Source organism: Arachis hypogaea, chromosome 16 (assembly GCF_003086295.3).
Source record: "Arachis hypogaea cultivar Tifrunner chromosome 16, arahy.Tifrunner.gnm2.J5K5, whole genome shotgun sequence".
NCBI lineage: Eukaryota > Viridiplantae > Streptophyta > Magnoliopsida > Fabales > Fabaceae > Arachis > Arachis hypogaea.
Window position 1 is genome coordinate 136,972,400 of NC_092051.1, and position 25,655 is coordinate 136,998,054.

Consider the following 25,655-nt stretch of genomic DNA (forward strand, 5'->3'; position numbering starts at 1 on the left):
AATGACGGAGAGAACAATAAAAAGGCTTTAATTCCAACGATCCAACATAAAGCATAACAGCCAACAAGCTATAACTCAAATGATATAATCTTCTCATATTCACTTAGAGATTACGAATTCGAGTCTCACTCTTAATTTTCTAAATTTCTGATATAGATTCAAAGAGTAAAAAAATACCGAGAGAAGAGAAAAATAACATATTTGTGTCTCTTTATTTTTTATTTTTTTAATGATATTACAAAATAGTTTATGTATCCTATATATCATATGAATATGTATGGCAGCATCCATCTTATTTAAAAGAAGGTCGTCATGTTTTGTCCAAAAATGTTATTTTATCCCTTTTTTTAAGCATTGAAGTATAATATAGGCACACAATACTTTAGTTTAGTGGTTTGTGATTATTATATATGTCTTACAACAAGTGTATCTGGGGTTAGACTTGGTTAAGCCAAACAGTAGATAAATTCTTTTTTTTTTTTTGGAAAGAAAAAGCTCGACACATATGTGGAGCAAGAGTTACAAAATAAAATAAAATTGTCGTACAACTTCTATGTCATCTCCGGCATTGCCATCAACAACATGAGTTATTTACAATACCAATCTCTAGCAAATGAGAAGGATTGATCCACGCAGTCTCTAACCCATGTTGCCTTGTTGTTAAAAATGACGTCATTTCTACGTAACCATATAGTCCATATCACTGAAAAGAAACCAACTATCCAATGCCTGCGTATCTCTTTTCTCATTGGGACAGCTCTCCAACTCTCAAATTGCTGTTTCACAGTACCAGGCATGATCCACTCTTGTCCAAACGCCGATATCCAAGCACACCACACCTGCCAAGAGTACTCACACGTAATAAACAGATGTTGTATATTCTCAACATCTTTCTTACATAGCATACACATGGTATCATTCTGCTGTAGGACACTCAGTCTATTAAGCCGATCCTTTGTATTGACTTGGCCTACCAAAACAAACCAGGAGAACAATTCCACTCGTGGCGGGACTAGTCCTTTCCAAATGTCTTTTGTGTATTTGTAACGCAATAGCTCCTCATCCATAGTCTCTTCCTGCAAAACCTGCACAAATGAGTTAGTTGAATAAACGCCTTCCTTGTGAAATCTCCACACCACTCTATCTTGCACATCTGCTATCAATCTAACAAACTGCAGGGCAAGTAGCAACTGGTCCAGTACATTTGTCTCCCATTGTCTGAGCTCTCTTCTCCATTGGAAGTGCCACACCCACTCTATCCCATCCCAAAACCCACAATCCCCAATAACTGATCCTTTTTGGTTTGAAATCAAGAAGAGTCTCGGAAAGTTCTCTTTCAGCTTTCTTACTTGGAGCCATTTATCTTCCCAAAATCTGGTTGCCCTACCATCTCCTACTCTTCCAAAATCTGGTTGCCCTACCATTTATCTTCCCAAATTCTTTAAGTATTGTGTGTGTAAATGTGATGTAGGTGAATTTATAATGTTTAAAATTATAGTGTCTAATTTATTTGACACAAAAAATATAGTATATATAATAAAGAAATATAAAAATTTGTCTTTTAATATTGATATGTCCGTTATAAATTGGTTACACAAATATAAACTTAACATATATGTTATAAGTTGGCTACTAATATCGTAAACACATCAAAACGTTATGATATATCTTCATACATTACTATTAAAAGTCGGTATCTGCAAAACAACTTCTAAATGCTTATCCTTGTTATAAAAGAGAGGAAAAGCAAAAACAAAGGGTAAGACATTGATTTAAGAATTATTTGAGTACAGAACTTATGATTCATTCACTGACTTGAGCGTCAGAGTACCTTTTTGCAGGTGTCCACCTCTTTGTTCTCTTGGTGCCGAGGTACAACTCATCCCGACGAAAAGCTTGGAGATAATTGCCGGAGAACGAGCTATACCACAACCAAACCTCACAAGAATAATTTGCGCCCACCGTGGGGCCAATAATTAGGAAAAAAACTTTTTTCTTTAGGCTTTAGAACTTTTAGATTTGTTTATGGCTGACCAACCTCCTCCAACGCCATCCGAACTTCTTCGGATGGTAATAGAATTACAACAAGCTAATCAGCTCATGGCATAAGAAAATCAAAGAATGACGAATCAAATAGCCAAGCTAACAAATGCTCGAATAACTCATAATGATGATCACAACAAACAATCGGATGATGAGGAAGCAAATTCCGATCCAACACATGTTTCTGAAACTCAGCAACCAGAGGAGGATCAACCAGACAATGAAGACGACGAATTGGACAACGTAGTTGGACCATTCACAGTAGATGTCATGAATTTCCAATTGCCGAAAAACTTTGCATTACCAATGACACTAACTCTTTATGATGGCTTGAATGATTCGAAAAAATACGTCAAAAAATTTTGTTCCATAATGATAGTAAATGGTGCTTTTGACCCTATTTTATGTCATTGTTTTCCTACTTTTTTAGATGGTCATGCACTTGATTAATTTTTCTCTTTGCCTGAAGATTCTATTTCACGCTTTCAGGAGCTAGCCAAGTTATTTGAAGATCAGTTCGCTGCATCTTCCATTTATTTGCTTGACTCCGATTATTTAAACACAATCAAGTAGGGACAACATGAAAGCCTTAGGGAATATGTTACTCGATTTACTAAGGTAGTAATGAGCATTCCAAATCTCCACCCAAAGGTGCACCTACATGCTATTAAGAGTGGACTTCGCGCGGGAAAGTTTTAAGAATCCATAACCGTGGCCAAGCCAAGAACCTTAGCCGAGTTTCGAGAGAAAGCTAAAGGTCAAATGGAGATTGAAGGGTTCCACCAAGCTCGAAGGTCAAAGAAAAGCCACAATAATAAGGACGATGATAAAGCTCGAGACAACAAGAAACCTTTTTTATTAACCCGTTATGATTCTTACACACGATTCAACAACAAGAGAGAGGTGATAATCAAAGAGATCCTGAATGCAAAACTCATTAAACCTCCTCGGAAGGCTGGGAATTATCAAGATCTGAAGAATGTGGATAAGTCGAAATATTGTGCTTTTCATAAAAGACACGGACACACTACTAATGAGTGTGTTGTAGCTAAAGACCTGTTAGAGCGATTAGCTTGACAGGGACATTTGGATAAATACATCGGCGGCTACATTCAAAAGTGCACAACACATTCTGCCGACCGCTCTTCTACTGGAAAATTTTCTCGCGACAAGGAGAAAACAACTTGTGGTCAACCTGATCAACCCCAAGGTGTCATTAATTGTATATCTGGGTGCTTTGCTAGTGGTGGAATTATGAGCTCTGCTCGTAAGCGCACCTACCGAGCTATGCTATCCGTGGAAGGTGCAATTAACAATCCTCAACCTCTTCCTAACTTTCCAGAAATGATGTTCAAACCATCCGACTTTAATACAAATGAAATAAACTTAGATGACCCAGTTGTTATCTCTATTCAATTGGGGGGGGGAGGGGGATCTAATAGTCCGCAAGGTATTGCTAGATCTCGGAACCAGCGCTGATGTCCTCTTCTACTCTACATTTTAGAAAATAAAGTTGAGCAATCACATACTGCCATCCATTGAAGACTTAGTGGGATTTTTAAGTAAATGTGTACCGGTTTTAGGATTTGTGTGGTTAGAAACCACACTGGATGAGAATCCTCTAACCAAAACTTTAGATACTCAATACCTTGTGGTTGATTGTTTCAATCCTTATAACTTAATAATTGGTTGTCCTTTTCTAAATAAGTTTGATGCTATAGTATCTACAATTCATCTGTGTGTTAAGTTTCATGTGCAGGACAACTTTATTACAACTATTCACAGTGATCACCGTGAAGCTCAGAATTGCTACAATATCAGTTTGAAAACGCCTACTTCAAACCGAGCTATAGGTGCACAGATAAACGTTGTTCACAATTCGCTTGATCTTCCACCATTAGCCGAGTTAGATCTACGAGTCGAGCTACAAGACCGACCTACCCCAACGAAGGAATTACAAAAGATCTCTTTAACTAACGATCCAAACAAGTTCATCTATGTAGGTACAACTTTGAAGGGACACGAAAAGGATACACTCCAACAATTTTTACAACAAAATGCATATTTATTTGCATGGATTCCTGCAGATATGCCCAGCATCGACCTCTCTATTATTTCTCACAAACTGCATTAAATTCATCCATCCGACCTATAGCACAGAAAAAGCGCAACCTTGGTATGGATAAAAGACAAGCATCCTTGGAAGAGACTAAAAAGCTCATTGATGCTAGCTTCATACGTGAAATCAGGTTTACAACTTGGTTAGCTAACGTTGTCATAGTAAAAAAATATAATAGTAAATGGCGCATGTGTGTCGACTTTGCTGATTTAAACAAAACATGCCCAAAAGATGCATATCCTTTACCATCTATTGATTCTTTAGTTGATAATGCCATGGTTTGGAACTTTACGCTTTATGGATGCATATTCTAGTTATAACTAGATCTTGATGCATCTTTCACATCAAGATAAAACTGTTTTTATAATTGAAAATGGTAATTTTTACTATAAAGTTATGCCTTTTGGCTTTAAGAATGCAGAGGCTACTTATCAAAAACTTATGGATAAGGTATTTGCCAAGCAAATTGGTCAGAACATGGAGATCTATGTTGATAACATGGTGACAAAAACCAAGATCGGCAAGCCTCACGTTGACGACCTTATTGAAATTTTTGCTCAAATAAGAAAGTACAACATGCAACTAAACCCTGAAAAACGTGCCTTGGTGTTCAAGGAGGTAAATTTCTCGATTTTCTACTTACAAGCCGAGGTATATAGGCCAATCCTGACAAATGTTGAGCTGTGTTAAAGATGAAGAGTCCTCAAACAATAAAGGAGGTCCAATGGTTAAAAGGGAGACTTGCTACTTTATCAAGATTTTTACCTTACTTAACTTCTAAATCCTTTTATTTTTTCCAATCACTGAAAAAAAATAAATTTTAATTGGGATGATGAATGTGAAAATGATTTTTCAAATCTTAAAGTTATTCTTTCAAAACCTCCAATTTTATAAAAGCCTGAATATGGGGAGGAACTTAATCTTTATTTATCCATCACTGATTAGGCTGTTAGTTATGTTCTTGTCATAGAAAAGAATAAAATCTAAAAGCCTGTTTACTTTGTTAGCAAATCATTACAACATGCCGAATTTCGTTATCCGAAGATAGAAAAGCTTGCCCTGAGTTTGGTATTCTCAGCTAGTCGCCTTCGACCTTACTTCCAAAGTCATATCATTAATGTTCGGACTAAGCAACCATTAGACAAGTACTGACTAAACCAGAGTTAGTCAGCCGACTTATGAAGTGGTCTGTCAAGCTCTCTAAGTTTGACATTTGATATCGAAGCCGAAGATCCATCAAATCACAATACCTAGTTGACTTGGTCACCGAGTTTACAGCTCCTAATTCCGAGGATCATTCTATTGGATGGATGCTTTATGTTGATGGTGCTTCTAACCCACAAGGATGTGGAGTTGGAATTCTCCTTGAAGATGGTAATGGAATTATCTTGGAACACTTTTTACATTTCTCATTCAAGGCAAACAACAATCAAACTGAATATGAAGCACTCATTGCTGGCTTAAGGTTAGAAATAGACCTACATATTTCCTAATTAAAGGTACATTGTAATTCTTTATTAGTAGTTTCAGGTAAATCAATTATTCCAAGTCAAAGGCCCTCTTTTAGTAAAATATATTGATATCGTCAAATCTCTTATTTCTCAATTTTTCAAATTTAAAATTCATCATATCCCGAGGGAATAAAATTATAGAGCTGATATTTTATCTAATCTAGCAAGCACACAATCACATACTTCTACCTTATTACAATCTACTTTAGTTACACAAAGTATGTATCTCACCGATGTTTTAAGTGTTGCTCAGGTTTATGATTGGTGATTACCTTATATCCAGTATTTAAAAACTAAAACTATACCACCACGAGTTTGATGATCTGAAACAGTTTCAACAACAATCTTCTTTCTTTACCATGTTAAATAACACCCTATATAGACAAGGCTATACTTGCCCACTTTTAAAATGCTTGGACAGGTCCGAAACGGATCTTGATTTAGCAGAAGCCCATAAAGGCATCTGTGCTACACATGTAGGAGTCCGGAATTTATCTTCCAAAATACTTTGCGCAGAATTCTTCTAGCCGAGCATACAAAAAGATTGTTTCGAAAAAGCGAAGACTTGCACAAACTGCCAAAAGCATGCTCCAATAATACATGAATGAACTCATCCCGATGATATATCTTAAACGTATCAAAATAGTATAACTCGGTAACCGCAAAACGACTTCTAAATGCTTATCCCTATTATAAGAGAGAGGTTAAGCAGAAACAAAAGATAAGACATTGATTTAAGAATTACTTGAATACAGAACTTATAATTAACTCACTGACTTGAATGTCGGAATATTTTTTGCAGGTGACTACCTCTTTGTTCTTTTGGTGTCGAGGTATAACTCATGACGAAAAACTTGGAGATAATTGCCGGAAAACGATACCAAAGCCAAACCTCACAAAAACAAATACTAATTAAAAAAAGTAAAGACAAATAATATTTGTTTGTATTTCCCTTCCTCAGCCAAATGGTTATCTATAAGTTGCATTTTCCCCTTTTATAAGTATTCCGGCCAAAACGTAAAAGAAGAAAACTAAAAAAAATAAATACTAAAAGGTAGAATAATATTCTATTTGGTCATCATAGAGGTAAGTAGGGTAAGCAATTCATAATTTAGTATGTGTATTTTCAGACCCTTTCCCTCTGACATAACTGCCGGAAGGCGATACTAACTAAACACCTCCCTTTGGCCTAAAAAAGTTTCCAAGGAGTTTTCTAGACCAGGTATGCTTCTATATCGAATTATCGATTCTTGTTTAATTTTGGGTGCCTCTTGGAATTTTATGTTTGAATTTAATAAATTTTGGGGTAAATCTACGATTGCGTATAGTGAAGGTTTCTACTTTCTATTGTAATTGCTTGTAAGTTGTAAAATTACGATGAATTAATTCATGAAAGGTCTTGATATGCTAACCAGAAAATCTTCGACTAAGGAGTTAGTTATTGGTTACGTAAGTAGCCACTTTGAAGATACATAAAACAGTTCATGTTTATTCAGAGAGAATGTGTCGTAAAGCTTACTAGCTTAGTATTAGAAAGGTACATGTAATTTTCAAAATATTTTAATTTATATTTGGTAAATCAAGAAATTATGTATTAGTAATTTTAAATTTTAATAAGGTAAGAGTATTTTCGAAAGTATATATATGAAGATACTTTTAAAAAATAACTCATGTTTTTCAAAATTACAAAATTTAATATAATTTTATATATTAATAAATATCTAAATTTATTTTTATTTTTTATTTTAATTTTCTCTATTAAAGTTAGTTTAAACTTTGAAATCAATTTTATCACGTACAATTGTTATAACTTGTATCTATTGAAAACCAATTGTATTTTAATTTACTAAATATAGCTATTATAACTTTATTAAAAAACTATCTTTAAAAAGACATCTTAATAAGCTATTCTTAAAAAACACAAGTTGTACCAAATTTACTCTTACTCTCAAAGATAAACACTAAAACCATATAAACTAGTTTGATAAAACTTTCGCCCATCAAAATTAGCTTGTTAAAAAAATAACTTTTAAAGATACCTTTTTGAAAAATATAACAGTTATATTTGGCAAATCAAAATAACAGAATAAACTCATGATATGCTTAAGAACAAAATAAACATGACTTTTTTTTGTAGAAAATAATTTGGTAAACGATATTGTAAAATTAACATATAATCCATTTAGTAGTTAAGCTATTGGTAGAGTGGGTTAATTTATAAAAATTTCTAATTAAGATTACCTAATATCCTAATTGTGTTAGTAGTTTAACACATTTTATTTTAAAATAATTGAATCTTAAATTAAAATATATTTAATTATATAGCTAAAGTCCTATAAAATTCATAAAACTAAATAATATACTAAATTTTGCACTAAATCATCACAACTTTGGAATATAATTATATGATTTCTACCAAAAGTAAGTATGAATTTGTTAATAGTTATTACTTATAAGAAAAGAATTCATATTTTCTAAATTATAACTTTGAATACCAGATTAACTGTGCCAGATTTTATTTAATTCTGTATTCATATTTGTGCAACATAGCTTCAAATTTATAGTAGTTTTTCCACCCTCATCATGTAAACAGATTTGGCATGAAAATGGAACCTCAATTGAATATAATTTTTCTTCCATATCCAACTCCTGGCCACATGATCCCAATGGTAGATTCAGCAAGACTATTTGCAAGGCATGGAGCAAGTTCCACCATCATCACTACACAAGCCAATGCTTCAACATTCCAAAAGGCCATAGATAGTGACTTCGAATCCGGATACTCAATCAGAATCCATGTGATTCCATTCCCTGCATCTCAAGTTGGTCTCCCTGAAGGTGTTGAAAACATGAAAGATGGCAATTCACTAGAAATCATGGGCAAAATCGGCCGTGGAATACACATGCTCAGAGATCAAATTGAGCTCCTCTTTCATGATCTTAATGCTGATTGTTTAGTCACAGATATGTTATATCCTTGGACAGTGGATTCTGCTGAGAAATTAGGAATTCCAAGGCTTTACTTTTACAGCTCGAGCTACTTCTCGAATTGCGCTAGCTATTCTGTTAGGATTCATAGGCCTCATGATGGACTTGAATCTGATACAAGCAAGTTTTTGATTCCGGATTTGCCACATAAAACAGAGATGACTGCTCTGCAGCTTGCAGAGTGGATAAGGACTAAGAATAACAGCACCGCGCAATTTTTCGATGCAGTGTTTGAATCTGAGAAAAGAAGCTATGGAACAGTGTACAATAGCTTTCATGATCTTGAAAATGACTATGAGGAACATTACAAGAACATAATGGGGATCAAAGTTTGGAGTATAGGACCAGTTGCAGCATGGATCAATAGTACTAATAAGGGACAAAAACATGATCATGTAGAAGAATTAGAGCCCAAATGGTTAAAGTGGCTTAATTCCAAGAAAATTGGTTCAGTTTTGTATGTTTCTTTTGGTAGCCTAACTAGGCTTGCTAATGCTCAAGTTGCTGAAATTGCTCATGGACTTGAAAATTCTGGTCATGATTTCATTTGGGTAATTAGGAAAAGGGAAAATGATGATGATGACAATGATGGGGATAGTTTCTTGCATGATTTTGAGGTTAGGATGAGAGAAAGCAATCAGGGCTATATTATATGGAATTGGGCTCCACAGTTGCTAATATTGGAACACTCTTCTATTGGAGGAATTGTGACACATTGTGGATGGAATTCAATTCTTGAAAGCTTGAGTTTTGGGTTGCCAATGATCACTTGGCCAATGTTTGCTGAGCAATTCTACAATGAGAAGTTGTTGGTTGATATGTTGAAGATCAGTGTCGCAATCGGGGTGAAGGAGAACAAATTGTGGGTGAGTTTGGGTGAAGAAGATGTGGTGAAAAGGGATATGATCACAAATGCTGTGAAAGTTTTGATGGGAAGTGGTGAAGAGAGCATGGAAATGAGGAAGAGAGCAAAGAAGCTTGGTGATGTTGGCAAGAGGGCTATAGAGGAAGGGGGAACATCTTACAACAACTTGATTCAGTTGATACAAGAGCTAAAATCATTGAAGGTATCAAGGGAACTTAGCAAAAGAAAATTGGAAAATTAAAAGTTTCAAACGGTTGGTGGAGTGGATTTAGATGATTGATGTAACACCCTTATTATCAGAATGTCACGTTTTTGGCTGCACCACTCTAATAACAAAAAGTATTACAACGATTTCATGTATTTAATAATAAAATAAGAGTTTTTGACTCGTAACCATATCACTGATTTCTTTAAAAAAAAACGGAAATACTTTTTACATGGAAACAAACAAGCATATATATATATATATATATAGTCACAACTCTTATCCATCGTACAAAAATATAATAATAAAGGCAAGGGAAATCTATAACATATGTATGCAAACAGAAGTAGCATATCTAAAAACTTTAACAAAAACTCGGCAAGCTTTTTCATCCGTCTTGAAAAGAAAAGTTTGTAGGGGTGAAAATATCGTTTTCGCTGGTTCTCATTAGAGGGTTTTTAAGAAATCAGCGATAAGGTTACGAATCAAATATTCCTATTTTATTATTAAATACATGAAGTTGTCGTAATATTTTTCGCTATCAGAGTAGCACAGCCGGAAGCGTGACATTCTAATAGTAAAGGTGTTACAATTAAAATGGAAGGATGATTGAAATCTTGTTGCTTTAATTTGATGGTGTAGCTTCTGATTTTCAAAACTATAAATAGTGAAAAATTTATTATCAAAATAATGTGTGCCAAAAGAATGATATGGCATAATTGATAATCTTTTGATAAGAAAATGGATTCTATCAGTATATTTAACTAAATACCATCACCATGTATTATTGTATTTTGTCAAGTCATGTAGTTAATTTATTTTGATAATAAAGTTAAACAGAGATGGATAATTTTAAAAGAAAGATGATATTGAAAAGTTTTAAAATGTTAGAAATAATTTTAAAAAATAAAAAAGGTTAAAGACCATTTTGGTTTTCTATTCAAAGGTTAGAAATCAAAATAATTTTTATCTTCAGCCAGCAAAGGTCAACAGTATTTTAAAACATATATAGAGTTCACACTAGCTAGCCAATAAATAAAAATTAATATTGTACAATAAAAATAATATATAATTTTGTTATTCCAGGTCATGTTAAAAGCATATAAAGATTATTTTGATAATCACTATACTAAAGCATAGGTTATTTGGTTTAGTTGCCTCACTGCACCCAGTCACCCATGACTCTGGGGCAGCAAGAAAAAGAAGAGAACAAGCATATTGAACAATCCATTACAGGACAATTGAGAAAGAAAAATATATATTTTTTTATATTTGATGTGAAATATTGGTTAAACTTAAAAAACATAAATCTAATTTTAAATTGGCTTTACATTCTATTTATTTTATATGTATATAATATAAGCCAGCAACATTTTAACAACGCCAATTAGTATTGTTTCTAAAATATATAAATTATCTCATGATAAACTTAATTGTCCATACATTTAACATATGAATTTTTTTTATAGCTAATTTTTTGTGTATATGTAATATAATTATTTATTTTAAAATGAAGTACTGTATTTAAATTAAACTCCAAATAATTAACTTAGAAAATCATTTCAAATCTTATGGGAATGTAAAACTTTAGAAATACTTATATAATTTTAGAGTACATTTAAGACATACTTCAAAATTTGTTTCTAATTCAAATTTTAACTGTGTTAAATTGATTAAAGTTATGATTGTTTTATGTGTTAAAAGTGTGTATATAAAAACTTATTATACGATAATGTATGATAAAGAGTAATTTAACTTCTAATTCCAGAAGAAAAGTCATAGGATATATATATATATATATATATATATATATATATATATATATATATATATACTAAAAACAAGAAAACATTCAAGTGTTGTTAGAATATTTTTAATGCGTATTTTAAAATATTCATAATCACTTATTCGTTAATGTTAATATAATTTCTAAATATTATAAACAAAAAGCGTTAATTATATTTTTTTTTTTTAGAAAAAAATTTAAGTATTAAATAATTTCAGGAACATACAAGAACTTCTTCCCTAAACTAATAAAAAAGTCAACCACTAAGTATCAAGTACAACGTTGAGAACAAGAACCGGCTTAATGAACAATGAGCAAATAAAAAACCATCAAAAGACAAACACAAAATGACACTTAATAATAAGCCAAAATGATCATATAAAAAAAAAAGATGAATGAAAGTGACCATATCTGAATTAACGTAAGCATACCTATTGTTTGTTCTTGGAAAGTCAATTTAAAAGAGTTAGCTTGTTCATAATCCAAATAACTTGCTAACCAAGTTTGAATAACACTGAAAAATCACCATAGTTATGGGAACAGAAAACCATGTTCAACTCAATGTAATTTTCCTTCCATATCTTACACCAGGTCACATGAACCCTATGGTGGACACAGCAAGATTATTTGCCAAACATGGTGCTAATGTTACCATAATCACAACACAAACCAATGCCTTAACAATCCAAAAAGCCATAGATAGTGACTTCAATTCGGGATACTCCATCAAAACCTATGTGATTCAATTCCCTTCATCACAACTTGGTCTACCTGATGGAATTGAAAACATCAAAGATTGCACCACTCCTCAAATGCTAGAGAAGATTTTCCATGGAATAATGATGCTGCAGCCTCAAATTGAGTCTGTGTTTCAAGAACTTCAACCTGATTGTATTGTCTCTGATATGTTCTATCCTTGGACAGTCGAATCGGCCGCGAAACTAAGGATTCCGAGGCTGTACTACTACAGTGCCAGCTCTTTCTCAAGTTGTGTATATCATTTTATTCAGAAGCATAAGCCTCATAAAGGGTTAGAATCTGATTCACAAAAGGTTCAAATTCCAGGACTTCTGGATAAAATTGAGATTGCGCCGGCCGAGATGGATGAATTTCAGAGGAAAGAAAATGACATGACAATTCTTATGAATGTAGTATATGCATCAGAGAGAAGAAGCTATGGAACCTTGTGTAATAGCTTTTATGAACTTGAAGGTGGTTATGAGGAACTTTACAAGAACACAATTGGGATCAAATCTTGGAGTGTAGGACCGGTTTCGGCATGGATTAACAAGACTGATGAAGAGAAGGCGAATCGCGGAAACAAAGTTGATCTTAAAGAAGAGCCTTATTGGTTGAATTGGCTTAACTCAAAGCAGAGTGACTCTGTTTTGTATGTGAGTTTTGGAAGCTTAACTAGGCTTAGTTATGCTCAAATTGTTGAAATAGCTCATGGACTTGAAAATTCAGGCCATAATTTCATCTGGGTTGTTAGGAAAAAGGGGGAAGGCAACGGCGAAGGCGAAGAAGAATGTTTCTTGCAAGATTTTGAGGCTAGGGTGAAGGAAAGTGACAAGGGGTGCATTATTTGGAACTGGGCGCCACAATTGCTTATATTAGACCACCCTGCAACTGGTGGAATTGTGACTCATTGTGGTTGGAACTCAATACTCGAAAGCGTGAGTTCCGGCTTGCCAATGATCACGTGGCCTATGTTCGCCGAGCAATTCTACAATGAGAAATTTCTTGTTCAAGTGTTGAAGATCGGAGTTTCGGTTGGAGCTAAGGTGAATAAGTTCTGGTCAACTGTTGGTGAGGATGGAATTGTGGGAAGGGAAGAGTTAGTGAAGGCTGTGAAAACTTTGATGGGAAGTGAAGAGAGCAGGGAAATGAGGAAGAGAGCAAAGAAACTTGGTGATGCTGCAAAGAGGACTATAGAAGAAGGTGGAACCTCTTACAACAACCTAATGCAGTTGATGGACGAGCTCAAATCTCTTAAGATGTCACGAAATTAGGTAATTGAAATGGAGGAATAAATTAGTAATCATGGTGTTGCTTCTTGAGGTGTTGCTCATGAAGGTTTTATATATATTTGTTTGAACTATTGTGGTGTTTTTCAGTTGATATTAGCTGAGATGTTACTTGTGCTTTGTTCTGAAACTTTATACAGAAATACATTTAGTTTTTGCCAAGCCTTTGCTTTTTTTGAATAGTTTGAAGTTTCAGATTTCCAGGAGTGTCATGATGCATGCCAATTATTGGAATTCATCAAAACAAGTTATGGTTAATTTGAATTATGAATTTTTTTTTCAATATATATCCAATTATTTCTTGTCTATTTCTGCGTCTCTAATAAAAATAAATAGAGTTTTGCGAAGTAGACAATGATTTTTGTAAATAATGTTAACAATGGATTTTAAAATTGTCCCAATAAAGTAAAAAAATACTCCACCCCAAATTACTTCCTAAACATTAACATTAAGATAACTATCTGCACACCTAGTGTGAACATCTAGTCATTATTAATTATGCATGAGTAAATCGAATCAAAAGAAATAACCATCCAATTAAAAATAATGAACATAATCATCTACATACATATTGAATTGAACATTCGACATATTTATTGCTCACATTGTTTAGTATTCTCATTGTCTACTTATACTTTTTCAAATAAATAACTATACATATTCTAATCATTTATTTTTTAAGATATACCAGCTAATTTTTCACCAAACCAATATCATTTTAAAAATTAGATAGTCTCTATTTTTCACAAAAAAAATGTTATTTGAATAAAAAAGTACTTATATATCTCAAAAAATGAATTGTTAAAAAATGTTATTTTAATAACTAACAAGAGTATTGAGTATTGACAAGTGATGAAGATCAAAAAGCCAAAGTATTCATCTAATCCAAGATTACATTAGTAGCATGAATCTGATACTTGAACCAAATGAGAATGGGTCTAATTGGATTATACCCGATTATCCGACAAATACTCGAAGGAAACCAATTAACTCGAGTTAGATGATATTAATCTCTTTTCTCACACAAACTATATGCCGCCGGTGGACATGACCACGGGAGCTCGCATATTCCACACTCCTCCAACCAATCCTTTTATGCCACCTCATCCCATTGAACCTTGTTAGTTAACTTCCATAACGATTTTACCGAGGTGGGGCCCCTGAATATAAACCAAAATACACCATTCTTTTTTTCTTTTTAATAAACAAAGAAATAACCAAGAAACTGTTTTCTTCTTCTTGTTCATCTGTCACATCTATTTCTTTTTTTTTCTTCTCTTTTACATATAATTAATTTCGTTGATATTCTGAGAAATCCGAAGCCTTCGAATTCGAAGAGCAAGAGAACAGCACCACATACAGAAAAATGTCAAATTTTGAAGAAAACAATTCAGCACCGAAGATACATGTTGAGGCTCCGCCAATTACTGATCCAGCAAACAGCGGGAACCACCAGACTCCGCCACCGGCGGCCTCCTCAAACGACGGAGTGGTTGCCGGAATCCTGAGACGGTGGAAGAGGGAAGAATTGGTGAAGAAAGGGGCGTTGCCACTAAGAGTTGCCGCTCTGATTTTTTCTCTGATTTCGTTTCTTGTAATGGCGTTCAACAAGCATGGTGATTGGAGAGACTTTGATAAATATGATGAGTATAGGTAAGAATTTTGATACCCTTTTTGATGAACAATATTGGGTTTCAATAAAGAAATGGTTTTGTTTTCTCAATGTTTATTTGGGTTTGTGATGGTTGATGAGTTTAATAGCTTATTGTTAAGTTAAGGGCAGTTTATAACTGAAAGTTCACTTATTAGGAAATTATCTAAAGAAAATGCTTTTATTATGTCTCTTAATTCTCAACATTGATTATTGGAACTCAACAATGGCTCAGATATTTGCTGGCTATTGCAATTTTGTCAAGTCTTTATAATGGAGGCATATTGTTTCTCAAAGTAAAAGGAAAACAATTGCTTCAGCCCAGAATGGCTGCTATCATTTACTTTGCAGGAGACCAGGTTTGTTTGCCATTAATTCTTTTTTCTTTGATCTTCATCATAACATTGATTACTTTGTGGGGTTTTGTTTTTTTTTTTTTTTTAACACAAAATTTGAATCTGTGGCTAGTGAGGGATGGGGAATCAAATTCAGGGCCATTAACTAGATTTGAATTGTCAAATGGTTTCATTTTCATTCTTAAAGACTAGTATTTTCTTTCTCTTTTTATTTCTTGTTTTTTTTTTAAATTAATTAGCATTCCATTTAATTAATTTTCTGTCCCTTAATAGTTAAGAAAGAATTAATTTTTTCCTGTGTTGTTGAGCTATAACTATAAGCAATGCTGAAGAGGTTTGGGTAGAAACTTTTGAAAACTTCTCTGTGAAGTTGCCTCTACAGATGTTATGAAAATGAAAGTTTACATTACTTCAGGCAGTCTATAATATTATAGTGTTTCTCCAAGGACTATAATCTGCAGGATAATCACATCAGCAAAAGTTTGTTATAATCTTTTCATCTTATTCTCAAATCAAATTAATGGCATATGAATATTTTCTTGAGGAGAGTGTAGACTTTGAACTTATAAGCTAAGGATTAGATGAAATAGATGTAAAAATATTAATATAAGTTTTTCACTTTAATTAGTCAAGAGAAGTTAATGAGTCCTAGCCTTCATATGAGTCCACAATATTAATGAGTCTGATACTAATATAAGTCTTTCACTTGTGGAAGTTGGTAGAGTCTTCATTTTGAATTAATCAAATCTTTTACACAACTCTTCATTCAAAACCCTGTTTTACCTTCCAATCATCATATTCATGTTTATGTATTTGCCAACTGCCATTGAGGAACAATGAATAGTTAATTAGCAACTTGACCCATTGGCAAATGTTGTTACTGTTTTTGGTTGCAGATCACGGCATATCTGTTGTTATCATCAGCATCTTCAGCAATTCCAATAACAAACAGAATGAGAGAAAACTCAGACAATATATTCACTGATTCTTCAAGTACAGCCATTTGCATGTCCATTTTTGCATTCATTTGTTTTGCAGTGTCAGCACTCATCTCTGGCTTCAAACTATCAACTCAACCTTATATATGAAACTTTCATTGATTTTTTTATTTTTTTTACCCGATAAAAATGTTTCACACTTTCATTTAATTGTGTATACCAATCACATATGTTACAGTGAGATATGGAAAGTTACTGATTTTTTACCTATACACCAAAATAAATGAATTTTGCTCTATTCTTGAGACTATGTTAATGGTGTTAATTCTTACTAACCAATTTGGCAGAACAAAAACCAAAGGTAATGGCACAAGCAGTTCTAGATTTTCCATTTTATTTCTTTACAGAATATAATTATTAATTATACCTCAAATAGAAAATGAAATTATTGACTTTATATTTGGATCTTAGTGGTTTGAACATTCCAACTTTGACCAAGTGAGTTTTTGACTAGTCTCTTTTCAGTGTAATGTTGCCTAAGGGGACTATGAAATGAAATTTTATTATGAAATGAAATTTTATTGAAGTCCCAATGATGATGTCACTACAAATTATTAATCGAAGTTCCACTCTTCAATCTCAACTAATCTATATTGAAACTTGAAAGCTAAGATCAGAAATAGAATACTAAAAACTGCAAGCACTGCACAAATTTTACAAAGTAATCGACTATTAGAATCTTATAAAAGAAACCTTTTTCGCTTTCTTTCTGTGAAACAAATACAACAAAAGAATAAAAGTATTCATCAGCCAACAAAGCTGATTAAAGAACCTTCTTCTGGTCAAACTTTCCTATCACTATGTCTCTAATCTAATACATGTAAACATTCTTGCTTCTTTCTCTGTTTCTGTCTTTTGCTATGAGTAACTAAGATCCTACATGCTATACAAAAACATGTCCATGATAGCATCTGCAAAGTGGTGTATTCCAAACTTAGTTCTTCGAAAGAAATGACTCAAGGAATGAGTCATCCTTCCTTTCATCCTTGGCCTTGATGTATACACCATCCGAAAGTTGCGAATTGTTTCCATATGAACCCATTGATCTTCCAAGAGACGTGTAGCCAAAAAGTCCAGAGCCTTGCAGCATGTCTAGGGAAGATGATTCTTGAGTTCCGGTGGCCGGAAGCCTAGGATTGTAAAGTGAATTCGTGAAATTCGGCGCGCTAGAATAACCATTCACGGCCGCAGGCCTTATTGGTGCTGCCGGTGCATTGCTATTGTTTCTATTTAGAGAGTTTCTGTTCATGTTGTAACCTGCGCTGCCGCGTGCTGCAGGCACGTCATGGTTGTGTTTCCCTTCATAAGTTGTGATCACTGATTTTATATCAGTCGCGGCTCGCTCAACATGTTTCCTCACTGAACAACCAGGGGCTGTGCATTTGTAATAACTCCTGCAGAAAGAAAAATAATTGAACAATATCAGTTACTAATGTTGTTAACAATTTTAAAAGATTTGTGACACTTCTAAGAACTATTATCTAAAAGGGCTTTGTTTCAGTCAGTTAATTACCTTGCATTTGGATTTCCTTTAACTACTTTCTGTCCATATTTCCTCCATCTGTAGCCATCATCAAGAATATCGATCTCGCTTGTAGTTTGAACTACAACTCTAGGTTCCCTAACAGTTCTACTTCCATAGGCTGAATGACCATCATGTTCATTCTCCCCCTTCCTGCAACAAGAACCAGAATTAGTTATAAACAAATTACTTTTCAAATCTTTGTAGATCATTTGTATAATAAGATTATGAAAAAAAAAAAAAAAGCATCACAAATATAAAAGAGTAAATTTTCTCCCATTTTTAAAGTATTAGATAAGAGTTGCTTCTAAAATAAAAGACAATAGCTAAACCTTATCCTAGTATTGAAAAATTAATATATGTAGATATTGAATTTTCAAATGCACCCTATGAAGTTTCATTCTAAAATTTCATGTTCTTACCATCTTTTGGCATCTGGTCCAAGTTCATCTGCATCTCCACCAGAGTAACTTGTTGGAGAAGTTTGTTCAAATTCTTCCTCTCCCATAGAAGCTGAAGAATCTTCTTGCATCGACACACGATCAAATTGAGGATTGCCTAGTGTCACCACTGACTGATCCGAGATTCCTGAGTTAGTGCAGGATGAAGAAGGCTGCTGATGAATAATTTGTTGAGAGCTTGAACTTCTTCTAGTACTCTGTGGCTTAGGATGATTATGAGTTCCCTTATACACTATCTCAGTAATTTGTCCCTCCAAAGACCTCTCAACTTTCTTCTTCATTGCGCAATTCGGATGTGTGCACTTGTAATAGCTCCGTGGATTCTCACTCCCTTTCACTTGTTTCTGTCCATATTTCCTCCAATTGTAACCATCTTCTGATCTCCTTTGTTCTTTAATGGACTGAGACGTGTTAGCATAGTTGAAAGAACCGGACTCAGGCACCGAATTGCTTTGTAATTCGGGTTTTGTTGCTACCATTTCTGAGGAGAAGCTCTGTGTTGATGGATATTCAGATTTTGTCTGAGATGAAAATTCAGCTTGGTTTATAGGTTCTGTGAATTTCCACATGTCTTGTGTCTTAAGTGGTTCCTATTATTACAAACAAGCATTAGAAGTTAGAGCAAAATAAAATTATATAAATTTATTTCACACCTTGTTTTACTTCAACTATGCACTATGTGATGATCATTATCACCAAGTTCTATTTTCTTTTCATTTTTTTTTTTTAATTTTTTTTTTTTTTTTTGTCAAAATGGAAACAAACATAGACATACTTTCAAGTTTTAAATTTTCAACTTAATTAGAATATGCTAGTTAATTTTTTTATACCAAAAAAAAAAAACAAAACAAAAAGACAACAAAGAAAAAGACAATTTAAAGGGCCAGTTAAAAATTACAGAAACATAACCCCACAAAACCAAGTACAAGGTAATGGATGAAACAAAATATGACCATTTCAAGAAGAACAGAGAGAACAAAAAAAATATCTCCGATTCAGCTGAATGATTGAACGCCCTAAAAGATTATATTTGTTTTCAAAGTCAAATGGTCAAACAAATAAAAATTACTTACTGCTTGAGAGGGAGAAGATGTCTTAGTCTGTGTTTGGAAAGAGAATTCAGAGAAGTTCTTCTCATCTTCCTTGTTGTTGAAGCTGTGGCCAGCAAAAGCCTCAATAGTAGGAGATGCAAAAATCTGAAAGAAACCATATTATAACTAATAAAATTGAGAGAGTACATAAAGAGTATGCAAAACATGAAATTAATTAGAAAAAGACTGGTTTTTTAAGTAAAAGAAGCATTTGGGGTGTTTGTAATTGTGAACTTACATTAGGAGAAGAAAGGAACAAAGATGAGTTCAAAAACTCAGTTGGGCTAAAAGTTGATGATGTAAAAGGAAAGTAAGAAGAAGTTTGTGAGTTCTCAAGTGGCAGTGAAGGTGGTGTAACAGACTTAAATTTTGGAACAGAATCTTGGTTTTGAATAACATTAGCATCACCAAAATCATCCATGTTCATGTTTATGTTACTATAGTTGTTTGAAAGGAGGTCAGTGAATGATGATGTCTTCATAAATTGTTGTTTGTTAAGTGAAAACGTTGGATTGTGGTTTGAATTTATATGAGTTGAGAGAAGAATGAAAAGAATGAAAAGGAGGGAACTTGATTGATGCATGGTGTGTTGTGGCAAAAGCTTTAAGAAGTAGGAAGCCAAAAAGTCTTGGAAGATGGTTCTGAGAAGGTACCATAGGCAGAGAGAGAGAGAGGGGGTAAAGTTTGACCGTTGAAAATTATAAGCTTGGTCAAGAGTTGTGGGTTTGACTGGACTTGCATAAGTTGTATTATATTATAGTCTTCCAACTATTATCATACCAACAAATCAAATCAAACATATCAATATCCATATCATCATATTATGACTTTAAAGCTACAATAAAATACTTTTAAAATTTTAATTAAAATTAAGTATGATTTTGGTCTCTAAAATATAGATCGAAAATATTTTTCGTTCACAACTATTTTGTATACAAAATGGTTCTTAAGATTTAATTTGGTTTTAAAATTATCCCTAAGGTTTAACTTGATTTTAAATTTTTGGCGACGGAAGCAAAGTCAGGAGCAGAAATACTCTCTTTCTTTTATTTTTTTTAATTTTATAATTTTTTTGTTATGGATAATTTTGTCCAAAATTTTAAGATTTAAGTAAAAAATGGCGATTTTTAAACTTGGTTTTAAACTTTACGGACAATTTTATATAGAAAAAAGGTTGGAGACGAAAAAAATTTTCGACCTATACCTTAAAAGACCAAAATCGTATTTAACCATTTTAATTATATCAATTATGTTTTTAAAATTAATAAAGATATATTATATTAATCTTTCAGTTTTTTTCATTAAATAACTAATTATACTGTTAAAATTAATGTAATACATTTTTTATTAATTTTAAAAATATTATTTATATAATTAAAATTTTGAAGACTACTTTAAAAGTTAATTTTATTATTATTTAATTTTTAAAATATCATAAATATTTTTTGAAATAGAAGAGAATCAAATTGAATTTCCAAAAAATGTAAGAGAAATAATTGTATATGAAAAGTACTAGTTGATATAAATTTTAAAACAAATTATAAAGATAATCACTTTTTTTTGTAAAAATTAATATAAAAATAAATGAGTAAGAAATTTTTATGAGTAAAGTAATCAGAATATTTATTTACTAGCACTTAGAAGTGTTTAACATTTTTGGAAAGATAGATTCATGGGTAATTTTAAGTTTAACTAAAAAGATTTGAAGTTATTTATATATGGTACATGATTATGTAAATTTCAAAATTGGAGTGCACATAAATTGAATGCCAATAAGTGTAATTGATTGCACTTACTAGAAGGAAGAGAAGGGCGGCTGCAAAAATAGATGTGTTGAGTGTCCGGTTATGTGGCATCATCATATAGAATCTAATGATTTTAAAAAACATGTAATTTTCTTTCAACAAAATCAATGATTTATTCATTGCACCGTTTCCTGAGTTTGGGAGGATATATATATATATATATATATATGTGAATTTAATTTTGATGTCATTGTAAAAAATACATATGCATTTAATTACGTAATATTATATCAATAAAAATAATTTTTTATATTCATCGTATAAATGATTATAAAAAATAGATATAGTTGTAAGAGTAGGACTGTGTAAAAATTTTACACTATATTAAAATTAAAACATATATATTAGTTTTTTTTTTTCAACTTAATTGATAACTAACTAGAGTGAGGCTCGCACAATGCGCGGAGAGATAGATTATTTATACTATATAGTATATTTTAATAAATGTTATATTAAAAATATTTTAGAGAACATATTATAAATAGATTTTGAATTTATTTATTTTTAAAAAAGATATAGGTTATTTATATTAGAGTTATACAAAACTGCATTTTTTTTTCATTTTTCGATTTACATTAATGGCTATACTTTGTCTTTTCTTGTATTTTTTTGTTTGTAAATAATTAAAAAAATAAATGAATGAGAATGAAAAACATAAAAATGTTATATTAAATTTAAGAAATTTTTGACAATTAGTATGATAGATTAAGAAATGAAGAGTAGTAAGAATGTTAATATGTATAAGTTGTAGAATTGAATATTTGTAACTGAAATTTTTTATAATTATTATTATTATGACACTTTTAATGTATGCATGTTTATTGCATTTAATTAATACTTGATGTTTCAATTGAATAATAATAGATAAGAGTTTTTTGTTTTAATTTTTTTAAAACATTTTACTAAATAGTGATGGGTTGATTTTCATGTTTTGCCAAGTCATTAGAATTGCTGATGTGGCATCATTAGCAAAGGAAAGACTGCTTAAACTCATTGTGGATATTATATTAAATTTAAGGAATTTTTGACAATTAGTATGAGAGATTAAGAAATGAAGAGTAGTAAGAATCTTAATATGTATAAGTTGTAGAATTTGAATATTTGTAACTGAAATTTTTTATAACTATTATTATTATGACACTTTTAATGCATGTTTATTGCATTTAATTAGTACTTAATGTTTCAATTGAATAATAATATATAAGAGTTTTTTGTTTTAATTTTTTTAAAACATTTTACTAAATAGTGATTGGTTGATTTTCATCTTTTGCCAAATCATTAGAATTGTTGATGTGGCATCATTAGTAAAGAAAAGATGACTTAAACTCATTGTGGAGAGAGTTGGTATCAACTTTTAAATAGATAGATAGATTAGATTATCAGCCAATTGTGGCAAACTAGTATATAGACTGTAAAAAAAATCTAAACAAAAAAAAACCTAAATTCACATACCGTGGTCCAAAAGACCAAAACAGCGCTGTCCACCAGGCCACCACAGACAGTCGAGCTCTTTTTTTTTTTTTTTTAAAATGTAAATTTAAATTATTACGAGAAATAATCAAAATTAAATGAAGAAAAAACATCCAAAGAACATTTGAAAATTAAAAAAAGAAACATTTAAAATTATTTAAAAAGTCATCTAAAATCTAAAAAAAAATCCAAAACATAAAGAAAAAATATCTAAAACATATAAAAAAAACATATTCAAAATTAAGAGAAAAAAAACATCCAAAACTAGTAAAAAAATCATAAAAAACTTACAACAATAGCAACAACAAAAATGTCGTGTGTGGTATAACCGCAACCGTCTCTCTAATGCGCCGTTAACCATGAAGGACGCGCTGCTTCTACCGTCGGACGATTAGTAACATGGCAACTACGTGAGGTGAAGGGGACACTAAATAGCATCAAGACGAGAGAATTTTCGCACGGCGACGGCATCACGACAGAGCGAGAGGAGTTGGAAGAAGATGGGGCATGTCGCCACAAGAAAGGCTAGAAGAGAGGATGTGGCGACTCGGCAAGAAAAGTAGAGAAGGGGAGGCTCAATGGTGCGACGCCAGGAGACGACTCAGGAGGGCACGACAGCACGGTGACACAACTTGAAGTAAGAGAGCGCGACGTCGTGGCTAGAGGAATTATTGGAGGGAAAGGTCGTGGCGTCGCAACACTACCGATTGGATTAGTAGCACGCATATATTTTTAGCACAACCTAATTTTTTGAAATTTTAAAAACATATTTTTTAAAAAATTGACTGCTAAATTAACCACTTAACTGCATGTAAAATTGGTTACTTATATACTTTCACTCATTACAAATTTATTGTTGCATAACATGATAAATTACCTTTTATTTTGTATAATTATGGAAGAGATTAAGATATTAAAAAATATCAATATTTTAATTATTTTAGTCGTTAATTTTAACTATATATGTATATATTATATATAAATTTGATTATTAAAAAAATAGTTACAATTATGGAAATATCATTATTTTTAAAATATAAAAAAGTTATTCTTTATCTTTTTATTGGTATGTTACTGCAAGAATAAGTTTGTAATAACTTTTAACTTTGAATAATTTGTTGACTTCGGACAAAAAAAAACAACTTTATTAATTTTCAAATGTGCAACTGCCATCATTAATTGTGTTATTTAATTATGTCTTTTTTTATTAACACAAAATTTTATTTTTATTAGACAAAAGAAACTTTAAAATTCATTTTATATGTATATGCATGCATAAAATTCTTTTCTTAGTAGTTGCGAGTATATAAATATTTTATGCAATTTCTATGTAAAAATTGTTTTATTGGAATTTAAAGTTAGGTCCTTTGCTTAGAGAGTGAAGATAACTACAATGGCTATCAATTAATATTTTAAAGAACGTTTTCATTATATGTCATATCTTAAGATGTAAGCTACATCTCTTGAATGACTACATAGGATGTAAGATAAATATATAAATACAACAGGATATGTCTTGCACTCTTACATTGACTTTGCTAAATTGCATTGAACACTTCAATTTAGCTCTACAGTGTCCTCAGAAATCACAATCCAATAATCAATTATTCAATCAACAATGACTTTACGAACATATTTGCAGATAACTATTGATTAAACATTCTTTGTTTACCCAAAAATATAAACAACAATATAAAAAAGTTTGTTAAGGAACAGCAACATGGTTCTATGGTGTAGTGGTTAGCACTCTGGACTTTGAATCCAGCGACCTGGGTTCGACTCCCGGTAGGACCTGTGTTTTCTTTTTTTAAAAGGGTTGTATATTTTTTTTATCACAAAATATTTAAAACAAGCTTTATTCTCATATAAATTAACCACATTAACCACAGTAAGAAACTAAGAATAGAATAAAATTTAAACTAATGCATTATTTTCAAGAGTTCATACATAATTATTTTTTTTGTCAAAATTTCTACATATTGAGCAAAAGAAAATAAGGAAAAAATGTTCTCTGTAAACAATCTGGCAATCGTTTTATGCAATTACTGAGTATTGACTATATGGGCATGCAATCAAACATTTTGCTATAGTGATTTATTAAATTAAGCTTACTTGATGTTTCCTGTTGGTGATTGAATTAAGTAAGGTAATAGCCGTTGAAATTGTTGTTCCAATGTGTTCGTACCTGAACTGAGGTTATGAGCTTATGAGATATGGAGATTCTATTTGGTCCAAGCATTGTCTTCGAATCGAGTGGATTAAGTTAATAGTGTTTTTTGGGTATCGAAATGATCAGATCTCTACTTGTTAGGTTATTCCTTCCCTTTTTATTCCGTTTTTCCGATGGAACGCTTTTAGGCATTTATTGTCTTCAATATACGTTTTAAATGCCATGGTGTGGTGGTTAGGCAAGGTTTTAGTGTTAACTTCTTCGTTATCCGGTAACGTATTATTGTTGGGTTAATATGAATTAAAATCTTGATTCTTGTCCACAACACAATGATTATAATGCTAAGCTATTGGATTCCTAGTGATTAGAGTAATCAAAAGCGGATTATGTGCTCAAGTTAAAAAAAAGATTGATAATTAGTGCTAATAAGCTTTATGACATTTTAGTTTATTAGGATTAAAAATCCAGAACCAAATCTAGCTAATTTGTTAGAGTTCTATGTGTTACAAATAAAATCTTGTATCATTTCTTAATATGTGGTTTGGAAATTTAACTGTAACAATTGATGCTGCAGGTGTGGCTTAGTC

The 25,655-nt window shown here is 32.0% G+C and overlaps 4 protein-coding genes and 1 non-coding gene across 19 annotated transcripts in view; 4 read left to right on the plus strand and 1 right to left on the minus strand.

Moving 5' to 3' along the window:
* Positions 1-9,919, plus strand: part of LOC112755198 (soyasapogenol B glucuronide galactosyltransferase) — a 60,597-nt gene extending 50,678 nt beyond the window's left edge. For 4 of the 15 annotated variants that reach the window (XM_025803139.3, XM_025803140.3, XM_072221281.1 and 1 more), the window contains one exon: positions 8,267-9,919. In XM_025803139.3, the coding sequence (XP_025658924.1) occupies positions 8,274-9,767 (1,494 nt within the window). In that variant the 5' untranslated portion in view covers positions 8,267-8,273 and the 3' untranslated portion in view covers positions 9,768-9,919. Of the gene's footprint in view, positions 1-1,841; positions 6,896-8,266 lie in introns of those variants that run through there. The other 11 variants (XR_011874582.1, XR_011874585.1, XR_011874587.1 and 8 more) reach the window with 6 other exon arrangements.
* A 2,106-nt stretch (positions 9,920-12,025) lies between these two features.
* LOC112755201 (soyasapogenol B glucuronide galactosyltransferase-like) lies at positions 12,026-13,706 on the plus strand. Its single transcript, XM_025803144.3, has one exon. The coding sequence runs from the start codon at positions 12,051-12,053 to the stop codon at positions 13,527-13,529; it is 1,479 nt and encodes a 492-aa protein (XP_025658929.1). The 5' UTR covers positions 12,026-12,050; the 3' UTR covers positions 13,530-13,706.
* Positions 13,707-14,744: 1,038 nt separating this feature from the next.
* LOC112755202 (CASP-like protein 4B4) lies at positions 14,745-17,948 on the plus strand. Its single transcript, XM_025803145.3, has 3 exons — positions 14,745-15,197; positions 15,431-15,554; positions 16,448-17,948. The coding sequence occupies exons 1-3, from the start codon at positions 14,911-14,913 to the stop codon at positions 16,637-16,639; spliced, it is 603 nt and encodes a 200-aa protein (XP_025658930.1). The 5' UTR covers positions 14,745-14,910; the 3' UTR covers positions 16,640-17,948.
* On the minus strand, positions 17,048-20,343 carry LOC112755200 (probable WRKY transcription factor 25). The gene is made up of 5 exons (XM_025803143.3): positions 19,862-20,343; positions 19,606-19,728; positions 18,494-19,122; positions 18,063-18,224; positions 17,048-17,943 (listed from the first exon to the last, which is right to left on the minus strand). The coding sequence occupies exons 1-5, from the start codon at positions 20,204-20,206 to the stop codon at positions 17,484-17,486; spliced, it is 1,719 nt and encodes a 572-aa protein (XP_025658928.1). The 5' UTR covers positions 20,207-20,343; the 3' UTR covers positions 17,048-17,483.
* Positions 20,344-24,620: 4,277 nt separating this feature from the next.
* On the plus strand, positions 24,621-24,692 carry TRNAQ-UUG (transfer RNA glutamine (anticodon UUG)). Its single transcript has one exon. It is a non-coding gene; the product is annotated as a tRNA-Gln (tRNA).
* The last annotated feature ends 963 nt before the right edge of the window (positions 24,693-25,655 follow it).